Here is a 16,765-nt window from a genome sequence, read left to right on the forward strand (position 1 = left end):
ACGATTAGAAATAGCATATGTTAGCCATGATTTTAACACAAGATAAAACTAGGGGCTTAATTTAAAATAAAACCAAGCAAATAAATCCAAAGGGAACAGCTCTTTTGATTTTCACGCCCATAGTGCGTGCGCGGTTGCGCGTAATGTTTATTTACGTTTATAGTGGGGGAGGGTCGCAAGTCACTTGCACCGTTACTTTGGGGGTCGCGGGCTGAAAGTTTTGGAAACCCCTGCTTTAAGACACCACCAGAGAGGTGATAGAGGGACCAGTAAAGATGATTTGTTGTGATAGATGAGTTACAACGCGGATCATTTTATTTCTGTAGTTTGGAGCTGACGTCTCTGTTGAAACATGGGACGTCCCTTACGTTCTCAAACCAGCCTCTGATTGGCTCAGAGCGCTGCTTTTCCCCCTCTGATGGCCTTTAAACGGGTCTTATCTCATTGCAAGTCTTTGGTCTGAATTGGGCTTTGGACATCCTGAAAACCTAAAATTAACATTTTTGGTTTTGTCCAAATGTTAACAGTTTTATAAAAGGGAATGGTGTGCTCTCTACAGATGGAATATCTTTATTTCCTCCTGGTATTACAGCTCTCCTCTTTCTCAGCAGCCACATTTTGGTCCCTAATTCAGCCTTTTGGACTTATTCACGCTCCCTAGGGGGTTGGGTTGGGAACCAGAGGGTCGCCGGTTCAAGTCCTAGTACGGACCAAAGTACACCGTGTGGTCTGGTAGCTGGAGAGATGCCGGTTCATCTCTGCCAGGTGCTCTTGAGCGAGGCACCAAACCCCCCCTTCAATGGCTCAGGGTGCTGGTCCAGCCCTGGCAGCCCACTCACTCTGGTGTGTGTGTGTGTGTGTGTGTGTGTGTGTGTGTGTGTGTGTGTGTGTGTGTGTTGTGTGTGGTGTGTGGTGGGTGGTGGCTATGTGTAGTGATAACATAACAGACTGTAAACTGTAATTTCCACATAAATTAATAGTAATATATATATATATATATATAATATATATAATATATATATATTACTATTAATGTTTTGAAGAAGTGTGGTTGCAAAATGGCTGAAGCAAGTTTCCCTAACATTTGGTTGATTTTGGGTCAGTTGAGAGGGATTTGATGAGACTCGCAGGATAATATGAGCAGTAACTCCCCCTCAAACACACCGTTTGTTTTTAAACTCGGCAGCCTCTCCTCCCAGCGGACGTCTCTCTACATGTCTGACCCCCCCCCCCCCCCCCAGTCTGACACTGGCTGGTATCTCTCAAAACAGGCCAAACATTCCTGTCTGTGCTACGCTTCCCGACAAGGACACTGAAGAAGTTCTTCAACAGACGGTCAGCGTTGTGAAATGTAGTCGTGACGATGAGATACCAGGCCGATAACGGGGCAAAACCAGGATTAGAAGTTCCCAAGTTTCAACATCAGATTATCAGAGCCTAGTTTAAAATGTGTAATGGGAAAATTACATTTAACCAATGATTTTCATATTTAAGTAATTTAATTAATTCAAAAATCTAACATGAGAGCTGATTTTTAAATAATAGATCTCTTTAAAAGGCAATAAAGAGATCAAATTTACCAGTACGCTCTTTAGATATCTAGGTTGACATGTGGCTGCATTTGGTTTGGGGAGGTGTCACATCTAAGTTTAACCCTTTAGCCCTTACAATCCTCTGGTTCTTTGTTTATTTTTAGTCTATTGAGACAGAAACAAACCTTTTTCTGGACAATTTCACAACAATAAACATCATAATATCAATTGCAGTACAAAATAAAAGGATTCTAAGTCAAATGAGTAAAATGGAAGAAGGCAGTGTCAGAAAAAAGTACAAAAATACAAAATACAGTGGCAATTTAATATGGGTACTAGCCCAGACTGTTGACTGTTTAGTGACTAGACATGTTCCCAAAAAAAAAGAATGAATGAAATGAAATGACATGAATAAGATTTTAGGGCTCAGTTACAGTTAAAGTGACGTGATGAAGACATCTGTTCAGTGCACAGAGGGATTGGCTCATAAGGCTCATGAGCAGCCGGTGTAGTTTTTTTTACCTGAATCTTTTAACCCTTTACCTTCTGACAAACTGAAGCTGTTGTGGTCTTCACGTCCCGTTGATTTAACTTTCCCAGCAGCCCCGGCGGCTCTGCAGGCCCAGCAACTTGCAACCCAAAAGCTAGATTACAGCAGGGACAATAACTCCTCCCCGCCACCTCAAATCCCCCTTTATAATCCCGAGGAAATCTCCTCCGCAGCACAAGGTACAGTGGGTGTTGTGTTAATACTGGGAGGGGGGGGGGGGCAGCTCTTTAGTCATGGAGTTCCCAGATTCCTCAGAGCGCTCCTCTCTGTCAGACCTGCACGAGTTGTGGTGTCAGAGTGCGTCTTGTTTCTATCCCGAGGGTTTTTGAAGGAGTCGGCTGTGGAGAAGTGAGGTGGAAGGGTCCTTTTTTTTTGAACCAGGACCGGTGTAGACCACCACAACAACAACTTACACAAAGAAAAACCAAACTCCAAACTATCTCAGCCAGTTGGTAAGTTACCATGTTTTCTTATGTTGTCGCTCCATTTCACTTCATTTCATTGAGAGACCCCAAAGCAAATCCCTTTACCCTGCATACTGGAAGTCGCCTTATTAAGTTTTATAAATCTTACAGGCTGTGTTATAAACTAATCAGCGCCCAAAATGACATAATAAGATAGAGATTTAGGTGTAACATGGCTTTTTAGTCATGTCTTTCTAAGCCCCCTCCGGATCTGTCTAGACCTTTTTGAATTTATTGATTCATTATTTAAGGTTTTGGGTCTAAAACCTGAGGATAATCCGTTTGTAATGATATAACATAACCGAGACGAGCTGGAATTCCTCACATTTGAGAAGCCAGAATCAAGTAAATAATAAAGTATTTTACTGTAAATACAGATTATACAGATATTACGTCATAAATGTAAGTCTCTGTGTGCAGTTTTAAGACACAGCTGGACTAATTTAACCACCAACTTGGATTTATTCTCCTCATTCCTCCACTGGAAGTCCAACATGCCACAAATCAGTGTTGCAGAAGTGTAGATTTCCCCGTACAGATAGTTCAGATCTCTGGAGGTTTTTGTGGAGGGAATCGTGCTCAATGGGAAGGGAATGTGTTGTAATGAGGAGATAAATGAGCCTTCTTCCGTATTTCTTGACTTTTTAAAGTTTTCTCAGGCAATGAAGGAACCTAAAGAAGCTAAACGTGAAACACGTTTCTCCTTTTTCAGCTCACTTCTGATATATTTGATCTTTTATTTACTGTTCCTCAGAGTCCATTTTCAGCTCACTCCTTTTGTTTACTGCCCTTCTTTAGCTTAATCAAATCCTCTTGATGATGTCCTAGTAGCCAACTGGGTCAGCGCGGTTTCAGTTTCTTGTTCTTTTCACTAATGGCCTCGGCTCGGATGTCCTGATCTGGCGTCTCCTCCCCGGTGGAGTATCTCTGACGGAGCAGCTGGGTCCCCTGACAATAGACCTTCACGCTTTAGAAAGACGGACATTTGCATTTCAATTGACGCAACGCAGCTCTCACGTTGTGTGTCACATGAGCAGGGAGAAGGAGGGAAGGTTTTTAAGCCTCGTGTTGTCTTCCTGTCAACAATGGTCACTCTTTTTTTAACATTATCATCGTTTTTTCCTACATTTGTGTCACTTTTTTCAACGTTGCAAGGTGCTTTTTTTATGTTTTTGTTGTTTTTTGATATTTTTAATGTTGGTGATTTTCAGCGCTTATTTCGACGGCCCATTTTTTGTGAGAAAAAAAGGAAAATGAACTGAAAACGGGTCAATTTGACCCAAGGACAACATGAGGGTTAAGCACATGTGCTGTTCCATTGCTGCTGTTGCCTTTTTACTACATTTTAATGCAGTTTGGGTTTTTTTTTTGGATTAGAGAAGAGAATAAGAGCTGTGTAGATACTCTGCTTTGGCTTATAGCAGTGGGAGATCCTTCTATCCCAGCAAGGTGCATTCAAGCTTCAAAGGTGTAAAAAATCAGGGTTGCCTGCAGGAAATCACTCATTTAGCTGTTCTCATGAGAACCAGAAACTTTAATTTTACAGTTTTTATTTAGCTTAAGTTACTGCAATGGCAAACTGATGCTAATTTAAAAATAAAATAAAAAAAATCCTGACCTCCCGAATAGAAACTCAGACTTTACAAGCTGTTTGTTTTCTATTAAATATGTATTATTTGATTTAAACTGCATGTGGCATTAGAGAAACACCCCGTTTTACATGTCTCTTCGTCTCTGAACATTTCCTAGGAAGGAACTGAGATGCAACTGTATTTTCATAGGAAGGTTCCTAGAAAGCCGTGTGTAGTTTGGGTTTAATGAAAGGGGAAATGAAGACAGTGCTCATTTTGCACACCTCCAATTAATTCCAATTAGTGAGTGTTTAAGTCAGCTGAGCCTGCAGTAATGGTTCACCATGCAAGCAAACAATTCAGCATATAAACAGATGCGGGATAATAAAGTTTCGGAGAGATCAGTGTTAAATGGAGCATTGATTTCCAGAGAAAATTCCTCTGCATTCACTGGTTGTATTGTAAGACTTTGTATACTTTCCATCCCTTCTTTTTTCACCTAAATGTGTGCACTTCTTTTGATTTTTGTGTTTATTTTGCCTATGTAAAATGAGATTAAAACTCCTAATATCAAAGACAACAAATCATCAAACCACAACACCTTGACAGGATAATAATGTAATAATCTCTTCTGTCCAATGAGGGATTATACGCAACGAACCAGCAACTGTGGAGAAATCCGAGAGAAGTGAATCCCGGTTAGAAAGTCAGGAAGTCTTTATTCCGCTGTAGTCTCGGACTCCTCCGAGCGAGCGTATCCCTCCCTGCATTCCTTTCTGAAAAAACGCAGCGTGTCCATCGTGACCGGGCAGGGTTAAAGTTTCAATCCAAGTGAAGTCACACTTGGCTGAGAGATTTCACAACGGACTGACATTTGAACTTCAAAATTTCCCATTGACATTTTATCAAAGACAGTATTTTAAACCGATTGTTAGACATTCAAATTATCACAGTGGAGTTTGTCCTTCTAAGAGCTTTTTTATTTTTTTATTTTCTGTTATTTATAACTCCTAATTGGTGCGAAACCTTCTCACTTCAACCTACAAATTAAAAACAACCTATGGATCCACCTTAGATCGGTCTAATTTTTCTAAAAGCTAAGCAGCTAAGCGTCGTCTGGCCACATGGTTGTGACAGAGCTGTCTCCCTCTCCTGTGGTGTGATAGCCCTTCACAATAAGAGAAGTGTCACATGTTCCACCCAACAGCCAATAGGAGGTTCCCTTGGGCAAGGCACTAAACACCTGCCTGTTGGACTGAAGACATCATTGCGTAATAGTCTGCTCCAACGCTCTCTAGCCATCAGACTCTCTGGTTTTCTACACTGCTTCAGAAAGAAGAAACCATGTTGTATTTGATGATGTGTTATTCGGTGTCTTGTCATCTCTATTGTTAACGCTTGATGCAGACGTGTCCTCCTACTCCCTTTTTTCCTTTTTCTCCTTCCTTCCTTTGCTGCCCTTCAGGGCTAAAATGGTTGATGTTGTATCACCACGCACAATGCCGTCCGACACCGACGTTCATGTGGCGAGGAGCTTTCTCACCAAGATTTTGCGAAGCTCTATGAGGTACCGACAGCTAGTCCCGGTGTGTTTGCTGGTAGTTTTTGGTGATTTAGGGTTTTTAAATGGTGCTTTGTGCTCCTTCCTTTTGTATTTTGCACTGTTTATTATGTATTCATTATAAGTTCGGGGCTACCAAATGTCCTTCAGACGTAAGTTGCACGTTTGTGTCGTATTTGTCCCACTTACGTTCAGCCTCCTCTTATTAGTTGTCGTGAAGTAGACACAATATATTGTTTTTCTCCAGTTTCTGTGAAATTAGGATGTTGAGCACAGTCTTTTCTTTTTCAACATGCTCTCCAGGAAAAATCGCTTCAAAGGGTATGTGCAAGTTTGGTGTAAACAATGTGCATAGTAACGTTTAGCTTTTAGGGTTCTGGATGGTATTATAACGTACGAGAAATCAATTTGATTTTCAGACATTCACACACAAGTACCTGGAAAGTAAGTGTGTGTGTGTGTGTGTGTGTGTGTGCGTGTGCGTGTGCATACATGACTTCCAAATGAGAAACCATATGCATCCATACGTAGGGACTTGAAGGAGTTTGTCATTAATGTTGTTAGCAGATTAGAGAATATTTAAAAAATGCAATGATATTAAAGTCATATTTGACATGATATTATTTCCTTAAATACGCTGTAGTGATTTTGGATCCTCATTGAAGGACTTGCATCAATGAAATATTAATTCTGACTCTTCTTCTGCAAATGTTTCTTTGTTTTGTGAGAGCTTTAATCTCTCGGACAAACAAGCCATCCAGCAGAATATCCGTGTTTGCAACTGCGATAACTAATGATGAAAGGACGTTTTTCATTCGAGCATCCTTCCACTTTGACTTGTTGCTAAAATATGAGTATTTGAAGTGTTTAACTATTAATAAACTAGTTATTATTAAGTCGTAGTGTGCACATGGCTGTTGGAGGAGAATGATTGGTTTGCCAAAACACATAATGTTTTAACCATTGCACTCTGCAGCTGAAATGCCAAATACTCCCTTGTGTAAAGTGTTGTTTCCTCTCCGCGTTGCAGGAAGAATGACCCGGGGGGTCGCCCCCATTCCTGGCACTCCTCCAAGCTGACAGAAGAGGAGTCAGAGTCCGCCAGACGAGAAGCCACCTCAGCGCCGGTCTGGCAGCCAAAACATGAGGAAAAGTGAGACTAGGCTCACTTTCAGTTTCTCTGTGCAGGGCCAAATGTTGTTATTCATTCATTAGTGGTGGTGGTGTGTGTGAAGGATATTTTTTCAGTTTATCAAGTTCAAACATATTTTTCCAACGTTGCTCACCAGGCCCAAAGAGTCATCCAACCAAGGGGACCAGAACGCCCCGCGTCAGCTAGCCAGCCAGTTCAGCTCTGCAAGAACCATGGAGAGACTGGAGCGTCCCCCTCATGCGCACCCCCCAGGTCGTTATTCTCCAACTAAATACATCAACAGTGCTGAGCCGCTCTGCGGACCAGCAGCCAGAAGACACTCTGGGCTCAGCTGTTTCTCGAGCACCTCCAGCCCTCCTGTCCCTGACCCCAGCACATCTGATAGGAAGGGGACCAGCGCTGAAAGTATTTTCTTCAAGGGCCCTCAGAGTGCAGGGCCTCAGCAGGCGGAGCGGCCCAGGTACCTGCAGCCGACGCTGGGGAACGGAGCCCGGGAGGGACCACGGGGCGAGGATCAGCCTGCGTCTCGGGTCTCCGTCTCAGGAAGACCCAGCATCAGCCCAGTGTGGCAAGTACCAGAGAAAAAGAAGTCCCAGTCTCCTCCTCCCCCCCCACCTCCTCCCCTGCGCAGTGACAGTTATGCCGCCACAAAGGTGTTCCCTTACTCCGAAGGGCCTGGCGATCCAGCAAAGAGCCACAGCAGGTCAATCTCAAAACCAGCAGACAATAACGACCAAAAAGGCCTCAGATCTCACCAGGAGAAAACCTCAACGGGCAGACACAACTTCACCCCCCTCCCCACCAAAGACTTCCTCCATCCCAACACGGCAGCTATCAACAACCAGAACCACAACCAGCTGCATCCCAACAAACTCTTCTCGCTTTCCAGCAATGATGTCCGACAGCCTCATCACACCCAGCTACCTGCCCACCAGAGGCAATACAGTGACGAAAGCCCCCTCTACCCACAGACCAGGTCAGCTCCTCCCACCAAGATTCAGAGTGTAGGAAGCTACTATCGCAGCCTGCAGGATCTGCCCACAAACACCTTCAGCCGCAAACATGTCCGGCACTCCACAGCATCCATGGCGAGTTCTGCTGCAAACCCCAACCTGGAGAATGGGTGGCACAACAGATACTACGGCCTGGCAAACAGGCATTCAGTTCAGACTGCTGCGCTCCAGGCCAGGCAGGGAAAACCAGAGGGTCGAAGGGAGGAAATTGAGAAACCCCATTGGGGGAATAGCAATGAACCAAGCTTCCCAAGTACATTGAAGACAAACAATAAGGCAAAATACTCTCTACCTCAGTCCCAGCTGCCTTATAGTGAAAACAAGGAGCTCCATTCCCATCAGGGGAAAGGTCTACATTATGAACCCAAAACCTCTGAACTTTCTGTTCAAAGCCGCAGCCCAGCGGATGCTGCAAAGAGAGATGAAGGCCATGCTAATGACGTTAAAAGACAGTTCCCAACACACCAAAGTAATGATCATAAGGTTAATCTTTCAAGGCACCAAGGCCCATGGATGCCTCAAGAAGATCAGCGGATATCCCCTCTGAAAACCCCACTTCTCCACTCCCTGGCCCAGGAGAGTAGGAGTCTGGCTGTGAGGCAACCAGCAGCTACAGCCGTGGGTGTCATGTCCACCCAGGATGCCAGTGACGCCATGGCCGCCAGCAGTGGAAAATCTAATCGCCGCGGCGACCGTTATGCCACCTTCCTCCGCAATGAGATCCAGCAGAAGCGAGCCCAGCTGCAAAAGAGCCGTAGCGCTGCAACACTGATGTGCGATGCAGAGGATGAGGAGTCAGAGGAGTGGAGATCCAGAAAGACTTCTGGTGTCTCCTCCTCCAACACCTACAAGGACCACCTGAAAGAGGCGCAGGCCAGGGTCCTCCAGGCCACCTCCTTCCAGAGACGAGACCTTGAGCCTCTTGGACCAGAAGCGGCAGTGGTTAAAACCACCACTGGACGCGTTAGAGGACGTAAGCGCTTCCCCCTGGCCAAGAGGATGCACTCCTTCTCAGAGCCTGACAAGATAGACAAAGTGGGAATGGAGGGAGAACCTAAAAATGGGTCATTTGGAGAGAGAAGGAACTTCTTTGAGACCAAACCGGCATTTCCCAGGCCTGTGCTGAAGTCCAGTCAGGGTACAAACTTGAACCCTGACCCTGGTGAGATAGGAAAACCCAAAGAGAGAACTCCCTCTGGAGATCCTGAGGAGGCTCACTCAGCCGCAGACCCCAAACCCCTCGGCCCTGGACATGAGCAGGTCTTACTAGAGCAGCAGAGGCTTGGGACCTTTGCTGAGTACCAGGCCACGTGGAGCAAACAGAAGAAGTCATCAGAGGCCAAGACGCAAGGGAGGTTTCACTCAGCGGAGAACATCTTGGATGCAGATGCCAAGGAGACGGCTGTGTGCATCCACGAGAGATCCCGATCTTCTCCCTCTGCAGACTTCTACACACAGGTGGGAAGCCCAGAGTGTATTTGTTTGTCACTTAATGATGTAGAGAAGCCACATTTTTTAAATATGTATGTATCATAACAGAGTGCACAAAACCTACAGAGTCTGTCTTACAAGCATGAGCTACTTAGTAATGGATGGCATGAAAATAAAAAGTAAAGCTGTATTTTTTTAAGTTATTAAATAAGACCCTTTCTTTTCCTTTTCTTTTGCAGAATATTCCTTCACTATGGAAAGACCCCCACAGCCAGCAGAGCAGTTACAGGTGAGATTAAGATGTAAAACATGGCACTGTTAGATAATACAGGAGACAATAGAGATGAAAAATAATTAAATCTGCACACGCCAAAAATTACTCAAAGTCCAATCAAAAAACAAGTCATTCTGACATGGACCAAACAAATTCTTTACTCTTCTTCTTCTTTACACACTTACTGTATTACTTTTAATGCTTAGTAGGTGTTTGGGTTTGGTATGTCATTAAATATCCAATGATCTGAGAGGAAGCAGGATGGCTCACTGTTAATAAAACGGCACTCTCCAAAGTGTCCAACAGGACCTGTTCACTCTGTCAGTTGTCCTGCAGCATCGGCCAAAAAGAAATGCATGTGACGTTTACATGTGAATGTGGAAGGGTTTTTTTTTCGTCTCGGTTTCTAATTCCATGTTTCCTGAGCAGAAAGGAAAATATAATTTTCTGTCAAACTAGATCTCTTCCCAACGCTCGTCTCGGGTTGTTGGAGCTCATGTTAGGGTGAACGGTATCTTCTGGACTCCAGTAGTAAACTCTACACCCAGATTTACAGAAGTGAAACTACAGGTGATTCTTAAGCTGCTTTTGAAAAAAAATACACTTATCTGTTGCGTACATGGTTACATTCTTGGATAAATGGTGAAATTAATCCACATTATTTGCTCTTTTGTTATGTTTTTAAATGACATAAACACCTTTCAGGAAGCACAATGTTATAAGCTATAAGATATCTGGCTGAATGGTGGCCCAGATTCCTTCTTTCTAGTTTTACTTCATGCAACGTTTAAGTGGGTGGTGTAAAGTTTTACTATTCAACATTAACCAAAACCTTGTAATCTATGTAATGCCCATTTCACTTTACAACTAAAGATTAAGATAAAAGTGTTGCTAATGTTTCTCATCTTGCCAAAACATTAATGATAACATGGATTAACCACTTAATATAAAGTTTATTTAAGTGACATGTGTCCGGAAAATTTAAGAAATTCCATTTATGAGGAGCCTGAGATCATTTCTGCACTATTGTCTACCGAATGAGTGTCTTCACATTTTTTTTTTTTCAAAAGATATAAGTTTAGAGTGTCCAAAGTTATCTAATCATAAATAAGGGAAACAATATAAAGTCTGGATTAAAAGTGGGGACTTTCCCTTTAAAATGAAATGTCAGTCCCATGCCTCAGGTTTCCTAAACTGTAACACACACACTGTGAACAGCAACACACATCTAAAGTCTCTAAACCTACGAGCCAACAGGCAGAGGATCCACTGTTGTGGTTTTAATAAACCAATCAACATGTTAGCGGAGTAAACATGGCGGCGCATTAGCCAGGTAAACACACCAGGTGTGAGCTTTGCACACCGCTCTTAAACATGCTCCTTATTCTCCAAAATGATAAGCAATGGAACATGCCCACTGAACTGCAGAATAAATTTTTTTTAGATGTACTTAAAGAGTTAAAGCCTTTTTTCCATAACCAGAGCTGTGGCTCAACCAGCCAGACAACTCCTTCTGACTCACGCTGTCTTGATGGAGTTTGGATTAATGCCCAATTTCATTCTGGTGAAACCCACAGTACATATGGAACGGATCCATGTAGTAGTACCAGGGTATAAACAGACTTTTCTCCTCTGAACCTATAACATATAACTTCCAAACAGTTCTTCCATATTTGTTTTAAAGAAGAAAGGTACAGACAGAACATTTCATAAAACATCGTCATAAAGCTTTATAAAGAGAGACAGTTGTTCCAGCTCCTTTTGTGAAGAAGCTAAAATGAGACTTTCCCTCAGGTACTGATGGATTTTGTCTTTATTTTGACCTCTAGAGGAAAAACAGAGAGCAAGCTGCGATACCAACCCAACCACAGCCCACAGTCGGCCCCGTCAGTCCCGAGAAACCAGGGCCTGGTCCCAGGCCTCGCTGACCACAGGACCAAACCAGACGCTGCCAATCCCTCCCACACCACACACTCCTCAGGTCCTCGCAGCCTCAGCCCCAACGCGGGCTCCCAGCACCCATCCCAGCTTCCACAAACCAAGGGCCTCCTGCCTCCGCCCAGGCCCCATTTAGGCCCAGAAACCACATCCTCCCCCCAGGAATTCCTCGCTGGCGCCCAGGCAGGCCCGGCAGCGCTCCAGCCTCTGTCCAGCTGCAGCTCTGACACCCAGCACCATGCTACTCCCCAGGATTCCTCAGCCGGCCCCGCCCCGGCTAGCTCCCTGCACCTCGGCCGGGCGTCCGGAGCAGACGTGAGCGGAGAAGGTGGAGAATGTGAGGTGGAGAAGGAGAAGGAGCAACCGCGGCCACCTTCCTCGTCATCCCTGTTCTCCTCCTGGACTGCCGCTCTGTTTCTTCCCGCGACAGATCGAGCGCGACCTCCATCTCCACAGTTTGTACCCCTCAGGCTGACTGACAGGCCGCCGGCGGTGTTCGTGCAGGATGACTCAACACTCAGGTGAGCAGAAGAGCTAAAGGACTTCAGGTCTCCTCACCGCCCCTCTTACATAAAGCGGTTTCCTTTTTATTCCAGTAGAGGAGGCTTTGAAGTTCCAGTCAGGCAGGGATAAACACCAATAACAGAGTGAAGAAACACAAGATGATTATGCTTCTATGTCAGACTTGTGGTGGGATTGACCTCACATAGCATAACAAATGTCAAAGGCATTAACTTAAAAAAAAGCTGATGAAAATGCCCAATATTTAAAATGTGCCCACAGAGAGGAAGATCAGTTTGATCGTGCTTGATGTTGATTTCCTCTGCGGCTTCGAGGCAAATTGAACTGGAGGCTGTCATTTTGTTAAAGCCACATTTTGTGCAGTTGTGACCTTAGTTTCTTTTCCATTGCAGTTCTACTGTACGATCCATTTCCCTTAATTAGAAACGGTCGACTGCGTAGCTCTGATGTGTATTTAAAAAGGTTTCCATACTCTGTGCTTCATTCTTAGAATGGCTGTATTTGTAATCGTCCCATTAGAAGACATTGGGTTCCCAGTACTGGAGTTTATGCAGCGATCTGATACCACGTCATTCAGCCTCAAAGAAAATCTACTTTAAAGTAGTTTTGTTTATGTTTTTCCATTACGACTGACTGTCAAACTGGATAATACGAGAAAGTTCTACGGCATTCATTGTTGTGTTTGTTCACGTTTCAGATTTTAACAGCAATGATAGAAATCATATTACATCTTTACAAAGGTAGAAGTATAAAGCTGTTAAAACATAATCAAACATACGACCCATTGGGACTTCAGGTGTGAGAAATCGCTGTCAGGAAGGACAAATGGTATCGCACCATCTCTAATAAATGATAAAATAGATGATTAAGTATAAGGCTTTAATATTAAAATCTGTTCCATGTCCAGGTCCGAAGAGGATTTGACCCCCCCAGCTGAGATGGATGTGAACAGTCCAGTGAGGAAAGTCCCCGTGAGGATTGTCCACTCTGAGAGCAGCTCGGAGCGAGAGGGCAGGGCCCACCTCACCTGCAGCGCCTTCCAGCCGCCGGCACGCACCCCCACCACAGGGGGCCCGGCCTCGTCCCTGTTCAGCACCTACACCCGTCAGGCCCCTCAGGCACCGAGTCAGGCTCTAGTCCCGGACTCGGTCCCTGAGTCCAGCTCAGAGGAGGACGCCAAGAGAGAGGAACTGGCCAGGGACATCATGGATAAAGACAAGTCCTTGGTGGACATCTTGGACCAGAGCAGCAGGAGGACCACCATGGACCTGATGGAAGGACTCTTCCCCACAGAGGAGCAGATCCTGGAGGGGGCCCACCAGCGCCGGAGGGCCTCCTGTGGCTCCAGACTGCCCACCTCATCCCCCAGGAGCATGGACAGGTGGGACATTTAAGAAATACAGCCCGGTGTAGAAGTTTAACTCTCTTTAGAGAGCATTAGTTCAACTTATTTATTACATTAGAACTGCTTGTCTCTTTTTTGCTGCATCCTTAAACTTACACCGCAGTGAAAATCATTTCAACTTTCCCATGTGCTCTGTGCATTTTGTGAGTAAACTGTAATTGCATCCAGAAAGTGTGTGTGTGTGTGTGTGGGGGTTCCCTAACATCTATCCTGCATATGTGATGCTGAGCAAGACACTTAACCTGCAAGATCTTCTCGGAGTGACTTTGTCTGGTCGACTGGATTCTCCTGGACTTCATCATCTAATTACATAACAATTTTGACATCTAGATTCTTAGAATCAAATTCTTTTTTTAATCTATTTTCACTCTTAGGAATTAGAAAACGTTTTTTTCACTTTTGCATACTGTATGTGACTATAGATAAATGCACAGTCAATGCAAAATGATAAACTAAAAGTTTATGACAATTACATAAAAGGATACACAAGGGGATTTAGTACCATTTGTTATAGACCAATGTAAGTTTTAAAGCCTGAGTGAGCTGAAGGTTTTCGGTTTGTTTCCTGTCCAACCTTCAGTCAGCCTGCCCTCTGGTGGACAAATGTCTCATCACTGTGTGGGTGTGTGTGACACCTCAGTAGCACTTACTTTTGTCTGCAATATGATAATTAATGTGTGTGTGTGTGTGTGTGTGTGTGTGTCAGGAGGGAGGAGGAGGACTTGTCTGCTTCAGCAGCGGCCTCTCTGGTCCCCAGCTCCTCGTACTACAACACGTCGGCTCCCAAAGCCGAGCTCCTCATCAAGATGAAGGACATGCAGGACCAGCAGCTGGAGGAGCCGGACTCTGAGGACGAGCTGGACGTCGACCTCGCCAGTAAAAAGGTGAAACTCACCCACTGAGAGATAGATGGCATGTTACGTTATTATATAATATGTATTAATATTACTCCGCAGCCTCCATTAGTCAATATCGACAGAAGTCAGACTCAGAAAAGGTTTTCTTGCCACAATAACTACGCTAATGTGGAATTTTCCTTGGTGAAAGGTGCATTCATAAACAAACCAACACACATATTAAACATTGATATGAATAAACAATACAATACAGAAAAAAAACATATATACAGTACATACAAAGCAACTGTTTCAAGGAAAGAGGCTGAATGGGTTGAGCGCAAAATTTGCAAAGAATATATAGTATGTGCAATTGGCAGATGTGAAGTCCAGGATGAAGGTCTGTGATGTAGTTACTGGGAATGGGGGGGGTTGAGAGTCAGAGTCAATGGGGGCCCGGGGCCCTCCTGGAGAGGCTTACTGCTGAGGGCCAAGTGAGGTTTTGGTCACACTGTTTTCAAATTGGTAATTATCTTGCGTTTTCTGCTGTGAGATAGAGTAGGACAACTTTCTCCTTTCTTGTTGTGATGCTCTAAATGTGTTTTACTCCATTTGTGTTCGTCGTGCTTTTGCAGCAAGAGCTGATCTCCAGCCTGGCGAGGAAGCTGGAGGTGCTGCGGGACGCACGGCAGAGCCTGCAGGACGACGTGGAGGACAACGAGGCCCTGGGCCGGGAGGTGGAGGCCACCGTGCAGCGCCTCTGTCAGCCCAACCAGCTGGACAAGTTCTGCATGTTCGTGGGCGACCTGGACAAGGTGGTGAGTCTGCTGCTGTCGCTGTCGGGGCGGCTCGCCCGGGTGGAGAACGCTCTCAACACCCTGGAGGACGAGGCCTCGCCAGAGGAGAAGGTAACGGCCTCCCAGTCTGTAGGATGATGCGTACTGTTCCCCTAATTAAAGTTCTTCGATCTATGTTCTTCGACCCATGTCTTTGTGTCTAAGTGACAATCTTTGTCGTTTTTAGAATCCCTTTTAAGATCTTATTGTTTGTTTTTAAATCTCTTAATGGGCTGGCACCATCATATTTGTCTGGTATGCTGAATTTGCACCCTCCAGTCAGAGCACTCAGGTCCAGGACCAGGTGCTTTCAGACTGTCCCAGAACCAGACTGAGACCCGGAGGGGACCTGGTGCTTTTAGACTGTCCCAGAACCAGACTTAGACCCAGAGGGGACCAGGTGCTTTTAGACTGTCCCAGAACCAGACTTAGACCCAGAGGGGACCAGGTGCTTTTAGACTGTCCAAGAACCAGACTGAGACCCAGAGGGGACCAGGTGTTTTTAGACTGTCCCAGAACCAGACTGAGACCCAGAGGGGACCAGGTGCTTTTAGACTGTCCCAGAACCAGACTTAGACCCAGAGGGGACCAGGTGCTTTTAGACTGTCCAAGAACCAGACTGAGACCCAGAGGGGACCAGGTGCTTTTAGACTGTCCCAGAACCAGACTGAGACCCAGAGGGGACCAGGTGCTTTTAGACTGTCCCAGAACCAGACTGAGACCCAGAGGGGACCAGGTGTTTTTAGACTGTCCCAGAACCAGACTGAGACCCAGAGGGGACCAGGTGCTTTTAGACTGTCCCAGAACCAGACTGAGACCCAGAGGGGACAGAGCTTTCTCAGTAGCAGGTCCTAAGCTCTGGATCTCTCAACATTAGAGCAGCATCCTCTATTCAGAGTTTTAAATCACTTTTAAAAACTCATCTTTTTGCTCTGGCTTTTAACACAAGCTGAGCTGTGACATTTTATTTTAATGATTTGAGCAAAGTTTCCTTTTATCTGTTGTCTGTTTTTATTGTTTTTGGCATATTCTGTTTTAGATGTGTTTTTTTTTTTTTTGGTTAGTTATGCTTTTATCTTATGTTGTTATTTATAATTGTGCAGCACTTTGGGGCAGTAGTGACTGTTTGTAAATGTGCTTATTTTTAAGTGTCTGACAACATTATGGAAAGGATTTCTAAAAAGGTTGTCCTTGTTGTTAAATTAGGATCCTTTTTTTGAGCATAAAAAAATCTGCAAAATCGCGGTTGCTATAGCCACCAGACTCTACACCCAGATTTACAAGTGTCTGCACAACTACGAGTGATTTACTGAGTGGAGAGTGTATCATTTTATCCTTAAGCTGCTTTTGAAAAGCATCGTAAAAACACACTTCATTCAAGTCAGCAGACACAAAATAGAAATATCAAACGCCATTTTGGTTTTTCTGTCCACTTTTGCAACAATCACAACCCTAGTTTAGGTTGAAATAAACACATTTCACATTTACATGTGAAAAAGATACACGCTAAAAGAATTAATTTTTTTAAATGGAGTGTGTTGGGATAAGCGATAGCTGTTTCTGGTTAGACAGAGAGGATTTTACTCTTTTAAAAAAGGTCTTTCTCTGTAGGGATCCGTTCCATAATGTTGTCAGACACTAAGACTAATCATCTGAGTCGGTTATTGGCAAAAACAGAA

At 44.5% G+C, this 16,765-nt stretch overlaps 1 protein-coding gene across 7 annotated transcripts in view; it reads left to right on the top strand.

Moving 5' to 3' along the window:
* LOC116673931 (protein Shroom2) overlaps positions 1 to 16,765 on the top strand; it is a 22,667-nt gene that overhangs the window by 4,615 nt on the left and 1,287 nt on the right. For 3 of the 7 annotated variants that reach the window (XM_032506315.1, XM_032506313.1, XM_032506316.1), the window contains exons 2-8: positions 6,709 to 6,831; positions 6,968 to 9,302; positions 9,515 to 9,564; positions 11,379 to 12,008; positions 12,917 to 13,390; positions 14,121 to 14,298; positions 14,886 to 15,158. In XM_032506315.1, coding sequence (XP_032362206.1) covers positions 7,044 to 9,302; positions 9,515 to 9,564; positions 11,379 to 12,008; positions 12,917 to 13,390; positions 14,121 to 14,298; positions 14,886 to 15,158 — 3,864 coding nt within the window. In that variant the 5' untranslated portion in view covers positions 6,709 to 6,831; positions 6,968 to 7,043. Of the gene's footprint in view, positions 1 to 5,398; positions 5,685 to 5,981; positions 6,000 to 6,708; positions 6,832 to 6,967; positions 9,303 to 9,514; positions 9,565 to 11,378; positions 12,009 to 12,916; positions 13,391 to 14,120; positions 14,299 to 14,885; positions 15,159 to 16,765 lie in introns of those variants that run through there. The other 4 variants (XM_032506312.1, XM_032506314.1, XM_032506310.1 and 1 more) reach the window with 3 other exon arrangements.

Source organism: Etheostoma spectabile, chromosome 24, assembly GCF_008692095.1.
Source record: "Etheostoma spectabile isolate EspeVRDwgs_2016 chromosome 24, UIUC_Espe_1.0, whole genome shotgun sequence".
In the NCBI taxonomy this organism is placed as follows: Eukaryota; Metazoa; Chordata; class Actinopteri; order Perciformes; family Percidae; genus Etheostoma; species Etheostoma spectabile.